The sequence below is a fragment of the Piliocolobus tephrosceles genome, chromosome 13 (assembly GCF_002776525.5).
Source record: "Piliocolobus tephrosceles isolate RC106 chromosome 13, ASM277652v3, whole genome shotgun sequence".
NCBI lineage: Eukaryota > Metazoa > Chordata > Mammalia > Primates > Cercopithecidae > Piliocolobus > Piliocolobus tephrosceles.
The window spans coordinates 41,659,708-41,684,095 of record NC_045446.1 but is presented as its reverse complement, the minus strand read 5'-3'; the positions used below and the strand labels follow the sequence as shown (position 1 = coordinate 41,684,095).

Below are 24,388 nucleotides of genomic sequence, written 5' to 3'. Positions count from 1 at the left end.
ACTGTGGTTTACTGGGAAATAAGTTCACATGGCAAAAAATTATTTCACCTGGTGCAAAAGGTCATGTGATTGCCCTGGAAATTTTTTAGCATCTTGGTTAGAAACTTCAGTCAAACCTCAAACTTTCAAGTATGGTGAAATATCTGGTCTTATATTAACCTTAAGTATGTTGTGTGTTACTTAAAAATCTTACTTCAAGACTGGAAGTATGCACTGAAGACTCAGGGAAACTTTGGAAAGCTAAGTTACCTTGGTTGAAACGGCATGATGAGGCTATAACTGTTTACAGAGAGACTCCTGTTTAAAACTTCAGGGTATGTTGTGAGGTTAGTTTGGTATCTTTGTGGTTTTGATATTAAGGGCCAAACAGGATCCAACTGGTTCTTTAAACCTGAGCAACTAGGAAGGTTTCCACTCAATGTTTTTTGACTAGTAAAATGAATTGGAGTAAAAGTAGAAAATAATATATTGTCAAAATTAAGTAAGAGGCTTATGTAATTTTCTGTATTAAATGTTTTCAGGGTCAATACAACTAAAACTGTGCTAATTTTACTCCCTTATGAGACCATGTCATATACGTATATACATTTCCACAGAATGTAGAACCCTGCTGGTTCTTAACTACATTATAGCTAACTAAAACAGAAATATTTATATTTAAACAACAGAAAAGAATTTTCTCATGAATTGAGGTTTACCTAATCAACTCAGATAAAATTTTGATGTAAATCCTTAAATATTCTAGTTGTTAATATTGTTAATAACTGTCAGATGGCTTTCTATTCTAATTATGTTCCAAGCTAATCTGGTAGGGGTTAAAAAAAACTATGCTAAATTGTTTGGAAGGATGGTTAAGTATGATTTTTTTAAAACTTTAAAATATCCCTAACAACATGAAAACATAGAAAATCAATTCTCACTCAGGTTTTTTTAAATCATGATTTGAGAAGAAATTGTTATTTGTAACTATACCATCATTTCACCCAAGACAAATCAAGATGGGACTGTAGGATAAGAAAGAACTCTCTAAAAGAGAGTCAGCACTGTACAAAATTAAGAATCACAAGAGATGAGTAGGATACTTTTAATAATTGTGACTAAACAGTCTTGTTACTGTGGACAAAATATCCTCTTAGGCTACCAACCCCTTATTAATAAGGGGGAGTTTGAATATATTGTTATTCTAAGGTTCCTTTGAATTAAAGATATTTATTATGGAATTAGATAAACTACCATTAAGTGTCATTTTGCTTTATGTTTGGTGCTTTTCAATTTGTGGATAAATTGCTCTACTGAACCCGAGGTGGAGGTACCATTACAAGGTCTGAAATTGCCTTTCTGTTGAAATTATGGACTTTATTTTCTGATTAAACCTTTATAGTAAGATTTTGCATCCATGACATTGGTTGAAATTGTATATTTTGTGAGATACTATTAATTAGTCAAAATGAATCACAAGAGTAAAGAACTCACAATGATGAAAGAGACATCTAGAACTTTCCTGGGTAGTTTGTTCTTTGAGTTCAGCTAGAAAAATGGCATTTTCTCTTTCCAGATTTTGGAATGGTATTCAGTTTGGAGCACTGTTTATTTTTAATTTTAAAAGGTAACATGACTGACTGAAAAACTATTTCCTCAGTGTTTGACACCTGTAACACATGAAACTGAACAGATATAAGGACAAGTGCTGCAGATGAGAGCAAAGGTTACCTTTAGGGAGGAGACCTTTGACTGTGGGTTGATTAGGATTCATTGTTTTCAATGTTCACAGTTGAGTCTCTGTGTGTAGATGGGGTGGCGGTAGTGATGTCCTCTCACATTTACTTTGAGAGGTATATAGCATTTCCCTATTAACTGATTAATCATCATCTTGGGGGTAGCGTTCTTCTCAATATGAAGAAAACTTGGAATAATCCATTATCTGTTGTGTCATTAATACATTTATTTGTTCTCCCCCTTGTCCTTTGTCTTTTCTTAATGATTTAGAGTTCTATAAAATATTCCTATTTTGTCACAGAATTGCTTTTCTTTTTGGGATAAGTCAATAGAAGTTTTATTTTGGCACATTTCTGATGGTGATCATTTCTATTTTGCTAATAAAAATATACTGAATATTAAATATATGCTAAGCATTGGCACAAATATTTAATCTTCACAATTATCTTTAAGGTTTTGGCCTCCCTTGTATAGAGTAGAAAATACAGGTACAAAGAGGAAAATTCATATGACTAGAATAGAATAGCTACTAAATGGTTAGGTAGTGGAGCTATTATTTGATCCTGGACTTCTCATTCCAGTTCCAATATTCTCTATCCATTATTCAGGCTTCTAAGTGAAATCTCATAGCAGACAGAAGTGTATATCATTTCATTTTTTTGTCTTTTCAGTTGCTTTTCTATGTCATATCGCAATGCATTTTCTCTAACATGTCGGCACAGTCTAGAGATAAGCCAGAAATCATCTTGGTCATAGTCAAAGCACACCTCTAAGTGGCATGGAAGAATACTTTTTCTTCAGAGTCAAAACTGATGTCTTCAGCTGGGATTCTGGGACAACAAACTAGACAGAGTCTTCAAACATGTGATATTTTACTTACAAAGTCATTATTTTTTTCTTTTTCTCCTGGGCTATTTCAAGTCTCATCATATTCATAATTGTTATTCCAGAATCACTTCTACTATGGAAAGGAAGAAAAAATATATACACACACAGTCTTTGAAGGATTTAGTATTAAGTTTCTGCATGTTTTTCTCTTTAAGTTTTATTTTTCTGAATTCCTAGACCTAAGGGTTGGTTATCCATTTTAGGAAGACCGAGAAAGCTTGGAGGAGCCATAGAAGTATTTGAGTCCTTACTCTTCTTTTTAAAGTATTGATTTTGTTTAATAGTTACCAAAGTTACGTATCAAGCTTTTAAAATACTTGGACTATATATACGTTATTGGAAACATCATTCAGTGTTTAGGCACATTATACAAAAAGGTTTTTCTTTCTCCCTAACCTCACTGTTTTCTTCAAGTCTGGTGAATCATCAGTCACTTTATTTCCCATCTTTAAAAGTTACCCCTTGGCATCTCTTGTGGTTTTGAACACTTTTGAATGAATTAAAAAGAACTGAAATGATCTTTTTGTGTAGCTTGTTCTTTACGATGTAATTCATCTGATCCATATTGACTAAACATTTCTTTAAAAAGTTATAAGACGGGTAAAATTCCATAGTGATCTTTTTATGGGAAAAATATAAATTAATTTGACTTTGCTTCACCACAATATAATCATTGTAGTTGGAAACTACTTCACTAAGGGGTAAATTCTCCATACTCCAAATTTTGATCATGCTAGCTGAATCCATTTTCATGTTTCATATTCATGGATTAGCCAAATCTAAATCCAAGACCTCCATGTATTGACTTTCAGCCAAACCGTTGAGTCATGTTAAGTTTGGCAGTGATTTGAAATGTGAAAAAAGGATCAGGAGAAATTGGATTGAGAATCTGAATTTTTTTAAAGGATCAGGAGAAATTGGATTGAGAATCTGAATTCTTTTAAGAAGGGACTTAAACAGAAGAGTCCTTATCTATGACAGTGACTTTAGGTTTCTACATATTTGACATAAGTCTAATTGTGTAACTTCTACTGCATGTTAATTACTCACTAAGCCTTCTTTCTCTCACCTGTGTCTTGTGGGAAAATGTAACTGTATTTTTGCTTCTTTTTCACCACTAAACTTTTGACTGTATACAAAGTAGCAAAATAAAAATTGCCTAATTATTCTTATTGTTTTTACTTAATGTTCATCTCTAATTATTAGAAGGTAGTTTGAGTTAGTTTTCTGGCAAAACACAGGACAGAGTACATGAGAAATAAATGTGCCACTGTCAAGGAAAATAAAAACTTCACTGTTTAGAGGTTTTGAGGGAAAGGATTGTGTCCTTCTGGCTCATTGAAATTGTTACATGCCATTAGGCTTACTGTAAACTATCCCTTGATAAATTCTTTGCTGGACAATGAGCTTAAGAATCTGAGGTGTCTTCTTGCTTTTGTAGAGCAAAATAGGACTCTGATGCTTAAATGGACGTTGCAGAGCACATAATAGAGTGTAGGTAAAGTTACTGAACGGCCACATCTCACTTTCAGGAAAGTAGTGGGAGAGATTGTGTCTTGAGAAGAAAGGCATTTTAGAGGTAACCCTTTTAAGATTTCAATTAGTTATTTCAATGTATGAATCTTGTGCTCATATGTATTACTTAAATGTTTGTGAGGCTAGCTGGCATATAGGAATCTTAACCAGCTACAAGGAGATGTTTTTTCTGGGACTAGACATATATTTTTTTTAACTGGGGCAGAAAATGATTTAGGTTTTTGGTGTTTAATCACAGAATTTGGAGAAAACTTTAGGACTTTATATGGATAATGTCATTATTAACTATGAAATAATAAAAAGTGGTGATGTTCTGATTCTCGTAATGACAATCTAACAATATATGGCAAGGTATATTAAAAGCAGTTCACATTTACAATGGTTGAATTTATATATATATATATATATATGAACATATATATGATGTTTTCAGAGAAAATTTATGGTATGTTTTTCAAAAAATTACTCGAGAGTAATTTAATTATAAATGAAATTGTGCTTTTAAATAGTGTACTTATGATACCTTTTAGGTACTTACTCATATTCCCAACAGTCTTTTCTATTGCTACAGCAAAATATTTGGGAGATGCTCCCACTTTGCATTTTTCTAAACACCAGTGTCTTATTTTTTCTTCAAAAGCAATATTTAAAAGAAATTAACTTATGTTAAGTGAATTAGAGTTTGAGGTTACCTGGAAAGGAATACTATGTAGGGTTTCAAATAATAAAACCAAAAGGAGAATATATATCTTATTGGTAACTTTAAAATGCCATAAATACTGGAATATCGCTGAAAACCCCATGATATCATATAAACATTTTCTTGCCTACTGTAAATATTTTCATTTTCATTGTCATACAGTCATAATGCATCTGGTTATTTCATAAGCATATTTATATACAGAGTAGAATCCTACATGTTGTTAAACATTATGACTATTATATTAACTGCTTCATTAGTTCTTTTGTAGTCTTACATCCTAAAAATAATGCATACAAAAGTGCTATAGTCTGTCTGGGCATGGTGGCTCACACCTGTAATCCCAGCATTTTGGGAGGCCGAGGCAGGTGGATCACTTGAGGTCAGGAGTTCAAGACCAGCCTGGCCAACATGATGAAGCCCCATCTCTACTAAAAAATACAAAACAAACAAACAAATAAACCAAAATGCTATATTCAAGGCCAACTATATATTCTAATACCTTTTCTACAACCCAAGTAGGGGATTGCACTACTTCACAATATGGTCAGGTTAATGAAAGCATCCTTGTTTTTATAGGTGTAAGATATTTAAGTACTTCTACTGTAAAGATAATTTCAAACAAAACCCTGCATGTAAAACAAATAGAGTGGAAAGATAAAAAGCAAGAAAGAGAAAGAGATTATTGTAGCGATAGCAGAGGACAAACAAACACCTCTGGCAGCATTTGTTAGAACTATGGTGCAGTTCTTGGGTCATCATCAATATGGGTTCTTAACTATTCCGTTTTGTAAAAATGTGTCATTACAGAAAGAGTAGTGGTCTTGGGAATATGAAGACTCAGGTTCAAGGCTGGTTCTGTCATGACCTAGCTATATGATCTTGGTGAAGTCACTTATCCTCTCTCTCTCTTTTTTTTTTTTTTTTTTGGTTCCTTTGACTGCAAGAGAGAAGTGCGGTAGAGAGTCTTTGGGTGTACCTCTTCCCCCGCTTCTTACCCAGTTCTCTGAATTGTGAGTCCGTGATTGCTTGGCCATCTCCAAAAACGAAGTGATTTGCTTAACATTTTAGGCTACAATATTAAGGGTAATGATCATGTATTTACAGTGAGTTGTACAAATGCTGTCATTGCTAGTGTTTAGTTCATAAAATTCGGTGAAAATCTATGGTTTTAAATAGTAGCCAAACAATAGGAGCTAACAAATTGGACACTAACAGTTTAACTTTTTCTTGTGTTTCAATAAGTGGAATTTCTTGCTTAGAAGCTGTCTCTTTCCAAGTATATTGTTTCATACAAACTTGGAGCTTCTTGTTTGATTTTCTATTTGACCTTTGATTACTGCTGTTTTCCTGCTAAGTGGCTGGCCAAAAGTGAGAGGGCCAGTATAGATAAAGCAAATAGTGTTTCATGGGGTTTAATAATTAACAAACTGATCTGTCATCAAAAAACCCATGGATCCAGTTCATTATAATATCCTGATGACAATATTTTAGTGAGAGAAGTCTGTATAAAAACAATTGCTCTTTTGTTTCCAAAACAGGTATTACAAGTGGATAAATAATGTGCACTGCTCTGAGCCCAAAGGTACGCAGTGGACCTGGCCTATCTGATATGCATCAGTATAGCCAATGGCTAGCCAGCAGACATGAAGCTAATTTGCTGCCAATGAAAGAAGATCTGGCCTTGTGGTTAACCAATCTATTAGGTAAGGTTATAAGATCTCATTTTGTGAGCAAAGATAACAGTTTTTGTTTTATTTTTCCTCCTGTAGTGTCCTTCACCTAAGCATGTGATAACACCTTAGAAAGAAAGACTTTTACTATTTGGCATTTGCATTGGGGAAACCTGAGGCAGGTGGAAAATTTTCATGAATTTCCCAAAGTCTGTCACATTAACTGTGCTTAGTAATTCCAATATGATGCACTCAAACGTGGAAATACGCGGTCAGATTGCTTATTTTATCTATATGCTGGTCTGATTATTTTTGGCTTTTCTTTCATGCAGCTGACCAATTTGACCTATTCTTTTGACATTGTACACAGGCCACAGTGTCTGTAAAATCTGGCTTCTAAATCTGGATTTCTTTGCCCTACTTTTACAGCACACCTTCTAAAACTGCTGAATACTCAAACTCAGGAACAAAATCATGTATCCTTTTTCCAAATGAGCTGACTGGAATCATCTAACCCTGAACTAAAATTTTTCTTTTCCATTTGCTTTTGTTTTTAAGGTCTAGTATAACAGTACTTTTGCTGACCTCCTGCTACCTCCTGGTAAAGATGCCTCTCCTTTTGTTGCTGTTGTGCTTTCATATTCACAGGAAAAAATTTCAACTATGTGAAAAATAGAATCACATGTTTAAAGGATCATCATATATAGCAACACTATTTCCACTAAGTTTTTTACAGAGAATAAATTTAATTTAAATGTGAGAAAAAAGATCCCTGTAGACTTTATAAGATATAAAATTTGAGTGTTGAGTAAACATAGAACTTGCATGCAGCTTTATCATTTGCAGGGGAGATTTCATCAGCACTATTTTATTATTTAAAGAATCTGTCAAGGTAAGGGTTGTTATCCTCATTTTCTAGCTAATGAAACTAAAGAGCTTAGGAAGGTGCACCCCGTCCATCTGAAATTTTAGCAGTTTTTGGCAGGGGTTTAGCACATTTTATCAGAGTTTTCCTTTCTCTCCATGGGTCTGGATTTTTGCATGGCTTTTGTATTTATTTATTTTTTAGTCTTTATCCTACGATTTCTTTATCCTATGTTTCTTTTTTCTTCATGGTGTGCACACAATTTTGGCAGCTCTGTAGTCTAACCAAGGCTACTGAATATGGGTGTGCAAATTATACCCTTCACCAACAAATATTGAGGTCAGAAAAAGAAGACACTCCCAGAAAGACCCTTTACGCTGCTATGGAAGTCTCTCCTCCAGAAGGAAGGGGCTACACCGTTCAGCAATTTATTCATGCAGAGGACCTTTTATCTCCATCAGGGAGTGGGAGTTATTTAAGCCTAAACAGATGTATTTTTCTCTCTCTTCTGTCTTTTTTGGGTTCATTAATGATTGCTATATTAGTAATTAATTATTAAATTTGAGCTATCTGTTTTCCGATGTCGGCAATCACAAGTATGGTAGTATAGAATAAAAGTTAAGAGCACAGACTCTGGAAATAGACTGCCTGTGTTTGAACCCCAGCTCTGCCACTTGGTAGCAGTGTGATCTTGGGCAAGTTACTTACCTCTCTTGTACCTCATTTTCCTCATCTGTACAGTGGTAATAACAGTAGTAACTACTTTGTAGGGCTGCTGTGGGAGTGAATGATTAAAATATGTATAGTACTTTGAACAGTATCTGGTCCTAGTAAACACTATATTGTTTTTGTTATTGTTCTACTTACATAGTTCAGTGAAAATTTGATTTTGTGCATAATTTTTTTCATTTTTTTTCAACAAACATTTGAGTGGGCAGCAGCATAAGCATTGGTAAAAACATCGACTCTGGAATAAGAATGCTTCAATTCAAATCTTGGTTTTATCACTTACTATGTGATACTGGGCACGTGTCTTATTGCACTGTGTCTTGGTTATATAATCTGTAAAATAAATACCATAATAAAACCGACCTTACGGGATTGTTGGGGGTTTGAATGAGATAATTGCCTTTAGAAGAAGGTATGGCACATAATCAAACAGTAAATAATAACTATTATGATTATTGTGTTCCAGACAGTCATCTAGGTGTACTGGAAGATAGTGATTAAGAATAGATGTAGTACCTATTCTTGCAAAGCTTAGAGTAGATTAGCAAAAAAACACAGTAAATAAGCAATTGAATGTATAATCTATTACTTGTTATAAACACTAAAAGATACAAGTTGTAATTAAAATGTAAATTGAGGTAGGAATAGGGCAAAGGATCAGAGGGCTTGGGAAATCTTCTTTATGGGAACGTATATTTAAACTGATAACTAAGATTAATAGCTAGCCAGACCAAACATGGGGTAAGAGCCTTTGCAAGGAGGGAAGAAATAGAAAAGACATAGAAAATTTCTTTTCAACAGAAAAGAAATAGAAAGAGAGTTTCATGAGACATGTTCGGGCTGGATCATATATTGCTTTGAAGATCATATTAAGGAGCTTATAATTTACAGTATCATCTATGAGAAACTATTGAGATGTTCTAAACAGAGGAAGAGTGTGATTAATCAGAGTATAGCCTGCTTATAAAGGTATGCTATAATGTCCTATGACTTGTCATCAAAGGCATTTTATTTAGTGAGTGTGGTAATTTACAAGGCAGCTTGATCAATGTGAGCAGCCCAAGACAGCCTCAAAGAATAGAGAGTCAGTGTTTGTAATGGAAAGATCCTTGGATTAAAAGTCAGGAGACCTGGCTCCTAACTGGGTGTCAGGAGACCTGGCCTCTGGTTCTGGCTCTGCTACTTGGTAGGAAACTTTCCCGAAGTCACTCAGCCATCTTTTCTGGGCTCAGTGTCCTCAACCATAAAATGAAGGGGTTGAAGTAGGTGATCTCTAATGTCCTTTCCAGATCCCAAAGTCTGACTTTTAGGAAATCCATCTCTTGAGACCCAGTTTGGGGTAGTTGAGAGAGTCATCAATATACATAAACAGGGGGGAGATTTACATAAATGAATGACTTTTTTTTTTTTCAAGTTAAGACTTTTTTAATGTTAGTAGTTATAACACAAATGCAATTGATGACTTGTGAAATTTTCTCAGAAAAGGAATCCTAAAAGAATCTCAAGATACAGTAAAGTTTAACCTTTGAATTGACTTCATTTCATACAAAGTAGACAGATAATAGACTTCAAGTCAATATTCTTATCGCAATTTGATAAGTGGACTAATAACTTGAGATTATTAAAAAGTGGTAAAACATTTGGAGGTAGAAAAATGCATTGTGTACTAGCATGGTGATAATAAGGAGGGAAAGAATAAATTTATGGTTATGTTAGAAGATATTTTTCTTACACTTAGTTACATTTAGTACTCACATACTTTGGAAATAGAGCAATTAAAGTATATTTTAAAATAATTTATTATTGGCTGTTTTGTCACTTCAGAAATATTTGCAGATTTTTATTATGCCACTCTTTTTCAAGTCTTGCTTTTTATCTACTTGAAAGAGGTACAAAGTAAAAAACCTAAAAAGAAAATGTCTTGAAAGTAGCTTCAGAATTGATATATCTTCTCTGAATTCCTAAGTGAGGTGGAAATTTACATGTTAAATTAAAGCTTTTAATTAGATGTTGCTGTTGTGCCATTAGAGTTTACTTGTGGAAAGATTTTTCTCCTTATTTCTGGTATGCTTGTCTAAAATGTAATTTTTTTCCTTTTATGTTTTTCAAAAGGAGTATTAATGATGTTCTAAATTCAGATATTTCTGATCCTACATATAAACTGTCTATTAAAAATATGGTTCCTTAAAGAATACTCCATTTATATTCTGATATTTTGATGGATAAAAATGATTCGATGGAGAAGAAAGTGATTTTATTAGTTCATAAACCAATGTTCATATTCATGTAATGTATGTATTATACTGTCATTTCCCAGAAATATACTTACTTAATCAGTAATAATAATAAATATCATTTTAAATTCCTAGGCATAGGATTAAAGCATCAACTGCAAACTTTTAAGCTAACTGAAATTTATATATTAGAATATAAAATACCAGCTGTCTTGTGATGTTAACTAGTTAAAATGAATAAATAATTTATAGTAGCTGGGATTTATCTAGGGGGTAGCACACATCAATTAATGAGAAGATTATCATGTAATATTTACTGACTATTTACATATCCTTGGATATATCTACTGATCTTACAGAAAATACTCTTTGCAATCCTAGTATGTTTTTGAATAATGGCTGGCACCACGGAGCAGTTTTGTGACCAACATTCAAAAAAGACAGCAAAATAGTCATGAAGATCTTACCATCTTTCTTTATAAAAAGTTTCTTCAGCCATTGTTGCCTATTGTACATTAAATATACACATTTCATTTTTATTTTAGGTCTTTTGCTATTTTTGCTCATGAATCAAATATTGCTAATCTGTTATTTAACTATGCCCTTAGGATATATTAGAACATGAAATGCATATGTAAATAAATCTTGGGGAAATTTTTAATTGTCTTTGTGAGCAAACAGCATGTTATTACATTAACAGTCCTGGATTATGGCAACCACCCATTATTCAAATACATTAGGCATATTCTACTACTTTTATAATTATTGAGGGACTTTTGAAGAATATTACTGGCTTGGCTTTGATTATATACTAAAATAAATGTTCTCAAATTGTCTATTTTATATGTATTTTTAATTGAAAATGATGGCTTGCCTTTATTTTCAATTAATATTTGTCTAATGCTGTATAAAATACATGGGAGTGTATTTCAAAGAAAGGATTATAGTTGTTAAACATCAAATAAATTAAAATTGTTCTTAAAGCTTATAGATCTTTAGGATATAGGCATACGTGTTTGGATAATGCAGGGACTTTGAATACATCATCAGATATATTAAAAATCAAGTTGTGCTGAATTGATTTTACTTATATTTAGAAAATGCATTGACAGTTGATATCATGGTGATTTTCCCCTTCTCTGAGCTTTGTACATGCATACAAAATAAAATGCAGTTGTTTTCTACTTAATACAAGCAATATGTAATATTTCATTATTTTCAGTTATTCTTAAAAAATAAAATTTTCAGCATTAAACATTTAAGCACCTATTTATTAGGGTTGCTGCTGTCAAATACAGCTACTATCTAATGAGTTTGGAACAGCTGGCTTTTCTTTTTTCTTGTGGCCCTTTTGCCAGATACTTATTCTGCAGGGTTCTCATATTCTTGGTATAGCCAATAAAAATTCCTTAGGACAGGTAGTATCTTGTGTTAGTTCAAAAGTTTACAGAATCACCTTCATGTTCACAAGTTGACACCTTTCAGAGCAGTTATCCTAATTTTGTATGTGATTTGTGCAGCAGAACCAGCTTTATATTTTTTGATATAAATTCAGGGTAGACACTTGAAAATTAGTGTGAAGCAGGTGCTGGTCTAGGGATTTTGCATATAATGAACTGTTTCCTATCTTACAACCTTGAAACTGTAGTCTCAAAATACTGAACAGTTTTGGTTAAAGAGAGCATATGAACCACTTTGAATTCTCCAGTTAGAAAAATATATTTGTATTGAGAGGTACAGTGGGGATGAAAATAGAATTTGATAGTATCTGGATCATCTTTAGGGATTAAAAATATACCAACTTCTTCAGTGAATCATGCCAAGTACCAGAACTTGCCTGAATGATATTGTTAGCCATTTTCCAACCTACAAGGTGGATTGCTGTTCATTTTTCAGCACCACAATCTTCAACCCCAAGCTTCTTTTGTTTTCTTCTTTTTTTCCTAAAGAGGTTTCTGTGGTATTTCTACATAGAAAAAGACAACTGCAAGAGGGATAATTCATTGTCATGGAAAATAGTCATTTGTGTATTCAGCAAATATTTAAGTAGTCAACCATAGTGGCTAAAAGCATAAACTCTGAACCTAAATTGCCAAAGAGCCAAGTTCCTCTGCCTGCGAATTAGGTGACCTGAGGCAAGTTACTTAATCTATACATCTGTTTCATTATCTGCAAAATGGATATATAGTAGCACCCACTTCACAGTTTTCTTGAGAAGATTAAATGCATGAATTCATGTAAAATGCTTAGAACAGTACTTGACATATAATAAGAACTCAACTGTTAAATTCTAATGATTATTAGAATTCTTTAGAAATTTAATACTGCTAATTTATTGGGAAGAAAACATTCTTTCTCAGCAACTTAGAAGATTAAAAGGATTATTTTTTTCCAGGTGGCCCCAGTCTAAAACACTTTATAGGCTGATATGTAAATCTTTACAAAAGTTATGGCAAACATATTTCTGGGAGGAATACACTGATGTGTATGTGTGTGCATTTTGATTATAGTTGCCTGACAAAAGATTTCAGGCAGATGTTTATATCTCACCTTTGAGCTATAATGTTTTAACAGAAAGCAACTAGCCACAATATTTAATCAAATTTCCTGATTTTGATCTACTGGCAAGTTGTCATTCTTGACTAAATTAATCATGTGAAGATTAAATATCACAATTATAAATTCATGAAGCAAAACTATTACTTCTAGACTAGGATATGCTAGATTAATGTTCAAACCAATGGCTTTATGGACCAGCACTGGTCAGGACTTTAACATGCTTTAATTGTATCTATTTATTGTTCTTTCTTTCCCTACAAACACCAACCACAATGAAATGCTAGGGTTAGGGAAGAAATGATTCTCTGGTGCTAAAATCACACTGTTTCCAGTACGTGTGGTCTGATGTGTTAAACCAGGTGCACAATTTAAATTACAGAAGATCTGATTCTGTTTAACAGAGATATTTACCTATGTATGACTTTTACTTGAGAAATTGTAATTATTTCTACATAGCCTGTTCTTAAGAATTTGCCATAGATAAATTCAACTACTTTTATATTGTATTGTTTTTTGAAAAAAATACTGTTGATATCATTAATATTAATGCAATAAAGAACTAGATAATATATCATCCCCATATAAAGATTATAACTGATTTCTTACAATCACATAGTGATTGTAATCATAAAGTATATATTTAATAATTTTTAGTCATTGGAAGGAAAATATGTTACACATGAAGTTATTTATAAAAGTCTCAGACTTGTATTTTTTCTTCATTTGAGGCAGTACATTTCAACTATAAAGTATGTAATAGTCTGTTTTAGCCAAAAAAAACTCACCTTTCAGAGCTATAAAATATACAGAATTGAAAGCTGACACCTAATATATTTTTCATTAGATACAGATGTTCAATGTAAAATTCTTTTTACAAGTATTCATGAAAAACAAGATAACTAAAAAGACATAATGCATATAAAGTAAAAATCATACCTTTTGGTAAATTGTTAATGGCTTTTTAATGAAAGCTATTTTTTTCTTTTTATGATTTACGTGTTCTTTTAAATATATTGTAAACATCTTATAACTTAAAATTATGAATGGAATCTTCAAACTGCCATAGAACTTAATGAAATAAAAATACATAAAGATCTATTAAAAGTGGAAAATCTTGCAAGTAATTTATAAAGAAATAATTCAACAATTTAAAATTTATCTTCTTTATCTTAAAATTTAAATTTATTTGAATAACACTATAATTAAGAAAATTATTTCCAATATTTGCTTTCTGTAATTTTGTTCTTATTTAAAAATGCAGCCTGGCGTGGCAGCTTATGCCTGTAATCCCAGCACTTTGGGAGGCTGAGGTGGGTGGATCACTAGGTCAAGAAATCGAGACCATCGGGGCCAACATGGTGAAACCCTGTCTCTACTAAAAATACAAAAATTAGCTGGGCATGGTGGCATATGCCTGTAGTCCCAGCTACTTGGGAGGCAGAGGTTGCAGTGAGCCGAGATTATGCCACTGCATTCCAGCCTGGCAATAGATCTCAGCAATAAAGCCGGGATTGCGTCACTGCACTCCAGTCTGTGGCTAGTCACTTTCTGTTGGAAAAAAAAAAAAAAAAGAAAAGAAAAGGAAAATGAAGGCCAATATGATGAATACACAATACAAATTCTGTTATGCTGGCTTTTTGTATTCTGGCATGCTACTTTCATTTCTGAACTGAGCTGCACACAGTTTTGAAATAAAAGTTCTGCACAGGCTACCTGTGTGGTGAGTATTTAAAGCTACTGATGTTTTTCCACCTGCAGAAGTCATTATTCTAATTGGGGGCCAAAATATGAACTACCCAGTAGAGGAAAAAGAACGTTCGTTTAAAAAGTAATTCTTTGTCCCTAAGACTGCCCCCCAAAATGGAAAAAAAAAAGTCATTTTAAGCAGATGTTTCTTGAAATCCAAATATATTAGATACTGTGAGTTTAACTTAAATGGTAAATGGTTCATCTGTTGTTCCAGCTGGATTTTATTTATTTATTTATTCACGAGACAGAATCTCACTCTGTCGCCCAGGCTGGGGTGCAGTGGTGTGATCTCTGCTCACTGCAACTTCTGCATCCCAGATTCAAGCCTTTCTCCTGCCTCATCCTCCCAAGTAGCTGGGATTACAGGCGTGCGCCACCATACCTGGCTAATTTTTGTATTTTTAGTAGAGGCAGGGTTTCACCTAGTTAGCCAGGTTGGTCTTGAATTCCTGATCTCAGGTGATCTGCCCACCTTGGCCTCCCAAATTGCTGGGATTACAGGCATGAGCCACCATGCCAGGCCGTATTTTCAAATAATAAGAAAATTATTTCACAAAATTACAGAAAGTAAATATTATAAATAACATAAGTAGTTTTCATATTCCAGGTAAAGAAGAAAATTAGGGATTGTGCAATAAAGGTGTCTGGAGAATGCCTCAGTGAGGACGGTGTTTAGCAATCTTAATTTTAGCAGTGAGCATGGTATGTATTGGAGAGAGAAGCTGAGGACAGAAAGAATAGCCATTGTTCTTGTTGCTAGAGGTTTAAGTATCACATTATGAAGATTTTCATTAAGGTTATGACATGAGAAATAGAAGGAAGCTTGAATCTGTAGGACTTCTGGCAAATAATTTACAGAAACATAAGGCAGGAAAATGGAATATTCTGAAACTTAGATTAATAGGAAACAAAAAAGGAGAGGGCTTTGAGAAAGATACGTTTTGAAAGAGTATATAAGAAAGCAGTGCAGTGGCAGGATCTCAGCTCACTGCAGCCTCTGCCTCCCAGACCCAAGCCATCCTCCCACCTCAGCCTCCCAAGTAGCTGGGACTGCAGGCATGCACCACCGTGCCTGGCTAATTTTTGTGTTTTTGTAGAAATGGGGTTTCACCATGTTGCCCCATGGCTGGTCTGTAACTCATGAGCTCAAGTGATCCACCTACCTCAGCCTTCCAAAATTCTGGGATTACAGGCCTGAGCTACTGTGCCCAGCCTACCTGTGTTATTTTAATCAGGAAAACCATTTCAATAGAATCTAGAAATATGGTTTTATATATTGGCCATGCTATTAAAGTTCCCAATGGTGGTTTTTAAAAATATATACATGGCTCTATTTTAAATTAAAGAAAATTGATCTGGCTGGGTGCACCCCAGATTACATGACTATAATCCCAGTACTTTTGGAGGCTGAGGCTGGAGGGTTGTTTGAGCCCCCCGGAGTCTGAAACTGCAGTGAGCTATGATCCTGTCACTGCACTCCAGATTGGGTGATAGAGTACAATCCTGTTGAGAGAGAGAGAGACCTACGTTGTTCTTGTAGTCAGACATACACCTAACAAAAAATACTTGTCCTGCATTATTCCTGCCTTATGGGTCAAAGTAATTGAATGGGCCATTGAGGATGAGAATGGAATGATTAATGGAGGCCAAAGTGTGAAATCACTGGTAAAGCTGGTTCTTTGAGTTTTGTTGGTTAGTTTTCATTCCCCCGATTACTAAATGATGGAATTCTTTTGCCCAGGATATCATTTTGCCACCTTTAATATGAAATAAAACTTTTATGCAGTTAGCACTATGTTATGAAAATATTAAATGCTGAAATTCTTGCATCCAATGGAAAATAGAAAATTCCAAAGAAATGACTATTTCTGGTAAGCTCCTATCCCAGATACGTAACTCAGCTAGAATAGCAATTTTAGTAATAAGATTATGTCAAATACTTTATTTAGTGTGAATCTGACATTTTGATTTTCTTTTTATAATGCTTCTTTTTGTTATTTCAGGGAAGGAGATTACAGCAGAAACTTTTATGGAGAAGTTGGACAATGGTGCCTTGCTCTGTCAACTTGCAGAAACTGTGCAGGAGAAATTCAAGGAGAGCATGGATGTTAACAAGCCCACAAAGGTAAAAGATCGCAATGCAAAAATCACTCTTAGGTGGTAGATTACATTTATAATTGCTTATAAATTGCGTGTAATTAAAAAATTTATTGTGAACAGATGCATCAAGGTCTATACTAACAACAAAGTACAGAGGGTTCTTTTTAATTAGGTGACGTGTTATTTGCACTCTAATTACACAAATTGCATAATCCTTTTGGTGAATCTAATTAAATAAAAGCTTATGAAAAATGATGGTATTAAAAGAGTGTTGTATATAAACTTGATGAATCTAAAGTATTGACTAAAATCTTCGCAGAGAAATAATTGTGACATTAGGCAATGCACAAATCTAGCCAAGAAAGATTTATTGAACAGATCTTTGTTTTCAAAAATATTATGGCGGAATACTAGATCAAAATTTCTGGACTGTAATTTTTTGTTTATTCTAAATAATAGTACCATTGAACTAAGTAAATTTGGACAAATTATTTGTTTTATTTCTAACTACTCAGATTTCTTTTCTCCACATTAATTCTAATATTCTTTTCTAGTGATTATAAACATTTGATGAAAGCATGGTGTTTGACTTTTTTTGAAGAAAACAAGAGAGATTGTACTTAATTTTTAATAGAGAATGAAAAGAGATATAAAAAATATTAAAATAATGTTGGCCAGGCATGGTGGCTCACGCATGTAATCCCAGTACTTTACTTTGGGAAGCTGAGGTGGGCAGATCACTTGAGATCAGGAGTTTGAGACCAGTCTGGCAAACCTGGTCAAAACCTGTCTCTACTAAAATAAATACATAAATATATAAAAAATAAATTTAAAAAATTTAGCCCGGCACCATGACACATGTCTATAATCCCAGTGACGCAGGAGGCTGAGGCAGGAGAATTGCTTGAACCCAGTAAGTAGAGGTTATGGTGAGTAGAGATCACACCATTGCACTCCAGCCTGGGTGACAGAATAAGACTCTATCTAAAAAAAATAAAAATAAATAAAAATAAAAATGTTGAAGACAACTTACTACAGAAAGCAACTATTAAGCCTTTTCTGCAACTCTGACAGAAAAAATAAAAGGGGTGTGTGTGTTTGTGTGTGTGTGTGTGTATGTGTGTATTGCCACTGAATTTATTTTTTAGATATTTTATATTACTCTGTATTGTATAATATACAAAACCTTCCTCTATTTTTTTTAATCTTAAAAGCAGCTCTGTGAAGGTATTAATTAATTAAATGACTCCCAAACTTTGCTGCACATCAGAATTACCTGAGCATCTTTAAGAAAAATGCTGAGAGCTGGGCTGGATGTGGTAGCTTACAACTGTAATCTCAGCACTTTGTGGGGGTCAAGACAGGCAGATTGCTTGAGTTCGGGAGTTCAAGATCAGCCTAGGCAACATGATGAAACACCATCTGTAAGAAAAACACAAAAAAATTATCAGGGAATGGTGGTGGGTTCCTGTAGCCCCAGCTATTTGGGAAGCTGAGACATCAGGTTCACTTGAGTCCAGGAGGTTGAAGTTGCAGTGAGCCGAGATCACAACACTACACTCCAGCCTGGGAGACAGAGTGAGACCTTTTCTCAAAAATAAGAATAAAATAAAATAATACTGAGACCTGGATCCCATGCCTTAACATTCTGATTTAATCCCATAGGGTGAAACCTGGGCACTGGAATTTTAAAAAATCACCCCAGGTGATTCTAATGCACAGCAAAGTTTGGTAACCATGAATTTCTTTTAGTTTTCTCCTTGATTGGATGGTTGAAGACCTAAGCAATTTGTACAAGATTGGCTGGTAAATGACCAATCACGAATTTGATACAGACAACTTTGCAAGTTTAATGCTGTCTCATTTTGGTTCATTATGGGTAGCCCAGGACTGAGAGACTGTTTATGAAAATGCTTTGTGTCAAGCTTAATGTTAGGACAGCAATTTTTCTTCTGCTCTCGTTTCCATCATGATGTAACTGGCCTCTACATCAGCTACTGATGAGAAAAATATAATGCCAATAAGAGGACAATTTGTATAGAAGGTTTACTGTAAAGCAATGAACAGAGGGAAATAAGCTGTGGTGCCCAGACACTTGAAAGCATTACCTTCACATTACGAGGTTCCTGAAACCTGTATTGCTTGTTTTTGAGGATGGAGAGCCCAATGCCTCAGTGTTAAGAATCCTTGAATCCTCCAGAGTAATAAAGATTAACCAACTCTATTAAGGCCATTGTGCGGTTTTCCGGTTTTGCTTTGTTTGTAAGTCTTTGCTTTTTTAAAACAGAAGCAAAGATTCCCAAATAGATTTGTAATTGTAAGACTCAAATGTAAGATAACCCTAAAGCATTAGCCTGTAGGTCAAAGGCTTTGACATTAAGTGCATTTTGCTTGGGTTCTAGTTTTATTTATTCATTGGATATGTCTGAGCCATAGTTTCCTATGCATGCATACCTTCCATAGAGCATTGCACAAAATAGGGCTCTTGATAAAATCTGTTTTTCCTATGTGAAAGATAGGAGACCCTTATAAGAATTTTTGATTAACTATAAGAAAATAAATATTTTATAGTCTATGGCCATACCACCCTGAACATGCCCAATCTCATGTGATCTCGGGAATTAAGCAAGGTCGGGCCTGGTTAGTACTTGGAAGGGAGAAAATAAATGCTTTATAAATGTTTGTATTTAGCATGAGAGTTGCTATGTGCAGACATGTATACATTTGCCCCAATCTCCATGATAATATGTAATGTTGAGGATATTTACGGATCGAAAGTTATGTAACTACTTTCCTTTTAAACATTTACTTCAATATTATAATTTTTATAATAAAACTATAAAACATAAAGAAACAAAAGAATTTTTTTCAGTTAGTAGTAGAACTGCAGCAAGTTATTAAACTTGAAATAGTTCTGTGAACCTAGGCAATTTTGTTTGACTGAATATGAAGCTAAATTTTTTTTCAGATTGTGATAAAGGTTTCAGTATAAAACCTTAAATGTGTTACTTGAACAACTGCAGGTTTAAAAATACTTATTGTCATCTCACCAAAAAGTCACATGCACCTGTATGTTCATAGCAGCACTATTCACTATAGCAAAGACATGAAATCAACCTAGATGCTCATCAACGGTGGACTGGATAAAGAAAATATGGTCCCTATATACCACGAATACCATGCAGCCATAAGAAACCAAAATTATGTCCTTTGCAGAAACATGGAGGCAGCTGAAGGCCATTATCTTAAGTAAGTTAATGCAGGAACAGAACCAAACACCACATGGTCTCACGTGTAAGTGGGAGCCAAATACTGAATACACATGGACACAAAGAGGAGAACAAAAGACAGTGGGGCCTACTTGAGCAGGAAGGGCGGGAAGAGGGTGAAGATCAAAAAACTACCTATTAAGTTCTATGCTCACTATTTGGGTGATGAAATCATTTGTATACCCAACCTCAACAAGGTGCAATTTACTCACGTAACAATCCCGCACATGTCTCCCCTCTGAACCTAAAATAAAAGTTGAAAAAAAATACCAGTTATGACCTCACTTTCACTGCTCAATACATCAAATTTGATCTGAAGTAAAAGTTGACATAGTTGCTCTTGACTGAATTGCCTTCCGTGTTCTTAGCAGCATTTATATATTCACAACTGACCGCCAGTAATATGCAGCTTAAATCAATAATAACTTGTGCCTTACCATATGAAAAGTGCAAAGATCACTACATTTTCTTTTCTGCCTTTTATAGTAAAATTTTAAAAGATGAAAAGCCAAAACATTAGTATGTATATCTTCATGGCTACTATTGTTCATAAATATACTTCTGTTGAACTCAAGATTTTCAGTTCATTTTTGGTCTAGAAACAAAAAAAAAAAGTTATGAGATTGTAAGCATGTTGATATTGTTAAATCTAAATACAAATTTAAACAATAATGGATTCACTACAACCCAGGTAATTAGGATTACAGTGAATATTTCCCATGAGAAAAAATGAGGCTTTAAAATTGAGTTTAAATAGTCTGGAGGTTACAATATTAAGTCTGCTTTTACATGTGTTTATACTCATGTGTTCATTTATGGTTTGTATAGAATTATTTCTCATTTTGGCATTTTGAAGTTCCAAAAAACTGGTGGCGAAAATAGATACATTAGTCAATACATTCTCTGAATTAGTGAAACTGTGCATAGGGAGATGTTGAAACAGAATTACTTTTAAAAGATTGACAACAAACTTACACCCATCCAAAGCCATGCCACAGGAAGCTCTCTGTAATTTTTTTTCTAGCAGCTTTAATCTTATCTCTTCATTTTCATAGCAATATTTTTTACTTTTCCTGGTTGATAGTTAATTTGGAGATTTTACAGCTGTGTAAACAAATTTGAACGAGTAAGTTATGCCTGGTATGTGTGAAGTATGTCTGTATTAAGGATGATTTAAATGCACTTAAATCTGTAAGTAAATTTTAATAAATGTTAGTTCACATATTTAATATTTCAGATATAAATCCATGACTCTTTCATATCTAGCTTTGGTTTGATAAAATACTCTGAATGGAAACAATTCTGTCCTATGATTCTTTCTTGCAGACATCAATAGATCAATTTAAAAATAGCTTCTTTGTGTGTGTGAGCTCTAAGTAGTTAATCTTAGCTTTCGTGTAGTGGACCATTTTCTAACTCTGCATGACATCAATGCAGAGACTTCACAGAATTGGACAGTAGATGGGTGGAAACATTTGAGACCAGTGTGCAGCCGTTTAATGTGTAATTTTATTTAATTCATTTATAGGTATTATAATATTATAAATTCACTGTAATTATAAATCTTAATATTTCTGGAGTTGAGGATGTTTAAAGACAAAAATATAAATGAAATGAATCTTTGCAGTATCATTTTAGGATGAGAAAATCAAACCAAATGACAAGTTTAAGGTTATGTTCTATGCCTTTTGACTCTCAGCTACCTGATCCAGTTAGCATCTCTAATCAAGACAGGGGAATTATTACATTTATGCATGAACTTTCTTTTCCTGGTGCAAATAGTGTTCCACAGTACAAACCCCTTCCTATTGTATATTTGCTCTCTCTTTTTTGTTTCCCCCCCCACCAATCACAAGTTTGCTGATTTATGCAAAAGACTCTCTCAACCAAGGGGCATCAGTGTGGGGCAAGACATTCATAAGGTTTAACCTCTCTTTTTCTACTAATTTTCCTTTGCATTTGTCTCGTTTATTTCGAGTCTCTTCTTCAGATATCAGAGTTTCTCTGGGTTCAGAGCTTCCTCTGACTTCAAAGAACCCTGGGTGGTTAGATCAAGTTTGAATCAGATGAAGGAGGGGGGAAAAAAGAAGTTCTGTTACCTAGTAGAATGCTACATTATGCTCCAAGGAAGGAACTGAACATTAACCATCTAAATGTAGAATCCAGTCCTTGTTCAGGAGAAAGAACATCCTGCAGATAGAATGCCTACAATGCATTTGCCCATCAAGAGTACTTGGTTCCTTGAGCTGCAAGATAACAATACCTCAGGATGTTGTTTTGTGCCCTCCGGGAATTAAATAAGACATAAAGATTAGAGATTTTCTTAGAAGTATCAGTAGCACTTTTTGTTCAGAGAACATCTTATCAAATTTAATTCTGAGAAATCCAGATATTTGTGTTTACTGCTGATCACTCTGGCAGAACAAGAAAGTATGGTATATGCAATAATATGAAAAAGAAAATAAAATCTCAGCTGTGATTATTCTGGAGTCATTCGTTGCTGGCTATACAGCTAAATGATTTTATATCCCTTAAAAATTTATTGTTCTAAATTGTAAACATAATGCTAGAATTAAACAGAATATATTATGATGAGATGGGAAGAATATAGGTGGAATGATGAGGAAAGAAATAATTTTTTATAGGTATGTTGCTACAAGAGACTAAAGGAAAAAGAAAGTTAGTGGTGAAGTCCAGTTCCTCAGGATTTGTAAAATGTAGGTAAAATATATTTAAGCTTTAAATATACTGAATTTTTTAAATTTTTTATTTACTTTGTAATTGCTTCCTCAGGTTGAATTATTTCTCAGTATAAAATTAAATCCCCCTGTCACTATTTTTCTAAGTCTGAACAAATAGCCAAATTATTCACCTCCAAATGAGAGACAATGAAATGTCTTGCTTAATTTTTTTTTTTCTTTTCCCCTGAGAGTGTTTCTGTTCTATACCATCTTCCAGAGATATGCCTAAATGGGGTTTCAATGCCATATCATTACGTGTTGGTATATCATATAGAATAAAAAGAATAGTACATAAAGCAACTTGACTTTTATTTTTCAAATAAAACTGGTCACAGGAGACTTGATACGGGCTACATTTGCAGTTGGGGGGGCACGGAAAGCAGCAATGTGAAAAAGTGGGCAAGATAGGGAATGAGTGATGTACCTATGGAACTTATTTAGATCTTAATATCTAATTGAGCCCATCCCATACATGGCACTTGAACTTGTAAACCCAGAAAATCGGAGACAAGTCTCAGTTCACTTAGAAAGTTTATTTTGCCAAGATTGAGGACGTGCACCCATGATTCAGCCTCAGGAAGTCCTGATGACGTGTGCCCAAGGTAGTCGGGGCACAGTTTACTTTTATACATTTTACGGAGACATGAGACATCCATCAATATATGTAAGAAGTACATTGGTTTGGTCTGGAAAGGCAGGACAACTTGAGGCAGAGGCAGAAACACACGAAGTGGGGAGGATGCTTCCAGGTCACCAATAGATGAGAGACAAACAACTGCATTCTTTTGAGTTTCTGATTAGCCTTTCCAAAGGAGGCAATCAGAAATCCCATTTATCTCAGTGAGCAGAGGTAAAACTTTGAATAGAATGGGAGACACGATTGCCCTAAGCACTTTCCAGCTTGAGTTTTCCTTTTAGCTTAGTGATTTTGGGGGCCTAAGATATTTTCTTTTCACATATTCAATGATAAAGTAGTGCTGGGCACAATAAAAAAATATAGCCCAGTAGATCACATGGCAATAAGTTCATCATAAACAGTTAATGTTTCATGATTACTGGTTCCCATGGTAGAAATTCAGTCTCCATCAGACAAGAACAAGCGAGGAACATTTGAATTGTGCCCTTCCTAAAAGGGCAATGTTCCTACCTGGCCCCTACTACTAGACCCAGAAACTTTGTTTAGTTGGCAGAATCCCCTTTCTGCATTTTCATGAGATTTATTCTCTACCCTCCAGAATGTGTGTATTTTATGAAACCGTCCGGTTTGCCTACTATTCTTGCTTTCCAGTATCAAATCTCCAATGTCAAATATCATAAAATAGTAGAGGAGCTTGATGATCTGTTGAAATATCCATGGTCCCTGTTGGTTATGTCACAAGGCTGGAGATGGTGTATAGGATAGTAAGAGTTCTATTGTTACTGTCAAACATATGCAAACTGATTCTGGAATTTTCTACTTATTAGAATAAAGAAAGTTGCATTCTCCAAACCAAGAGATGAATGTCAAGAACCAGGATATTGAGTGATACACTTCATTGAAAAGAGCACATCTGTAACAGCGATTCTGATTAAATATGTTACTTCATTGTAATCTCCCTGCTGTTTCCAAGTCATATCAATCTTTTTTTT

The 24,388-nt window shown here is 34.1% G+C and overlaps 1 protein-coding gene across 4 annotated transcripts in view; it reads left to right on the top strand.

Moving 5' to 3' along the window:
- The window catches only part of GAS2 (growth arrest specific 2), a 172,952-nt gene that overhangs the window by 34,172 nt on the left and 114,392 nt on the right, over nucleotides 1-24,388 (top strand). For 2 of the 4 annotated variants that reach the window (XR_004228416.1, XM_023191510.2), the window contains exons 2-3: nucleotides 6,382-6,546; nucleotides 16,653-16,774. Coding sequence is in view for 3 of the 4 variants with exons in the window: in XM_023191510.2 (XP_023047278.1) it covers nucleotides 6,402-6,546; nucleotides 16,653-16,774 (267 nt within the window). In the remaining variant the exon portion in view is untranslated. Of the gene's footprint in view, nucleotides 1-5,787; nucleotides 5,854-6,381; nucleotides 6,547-10,318; nucleotides 10,399-16,652; nucleotides 16,775-24,388 lie in introns of those variants that run through there. The other 2 variants (XM_023191509.2, XM_023191512.2) reach the window with 2 other exon arrangements.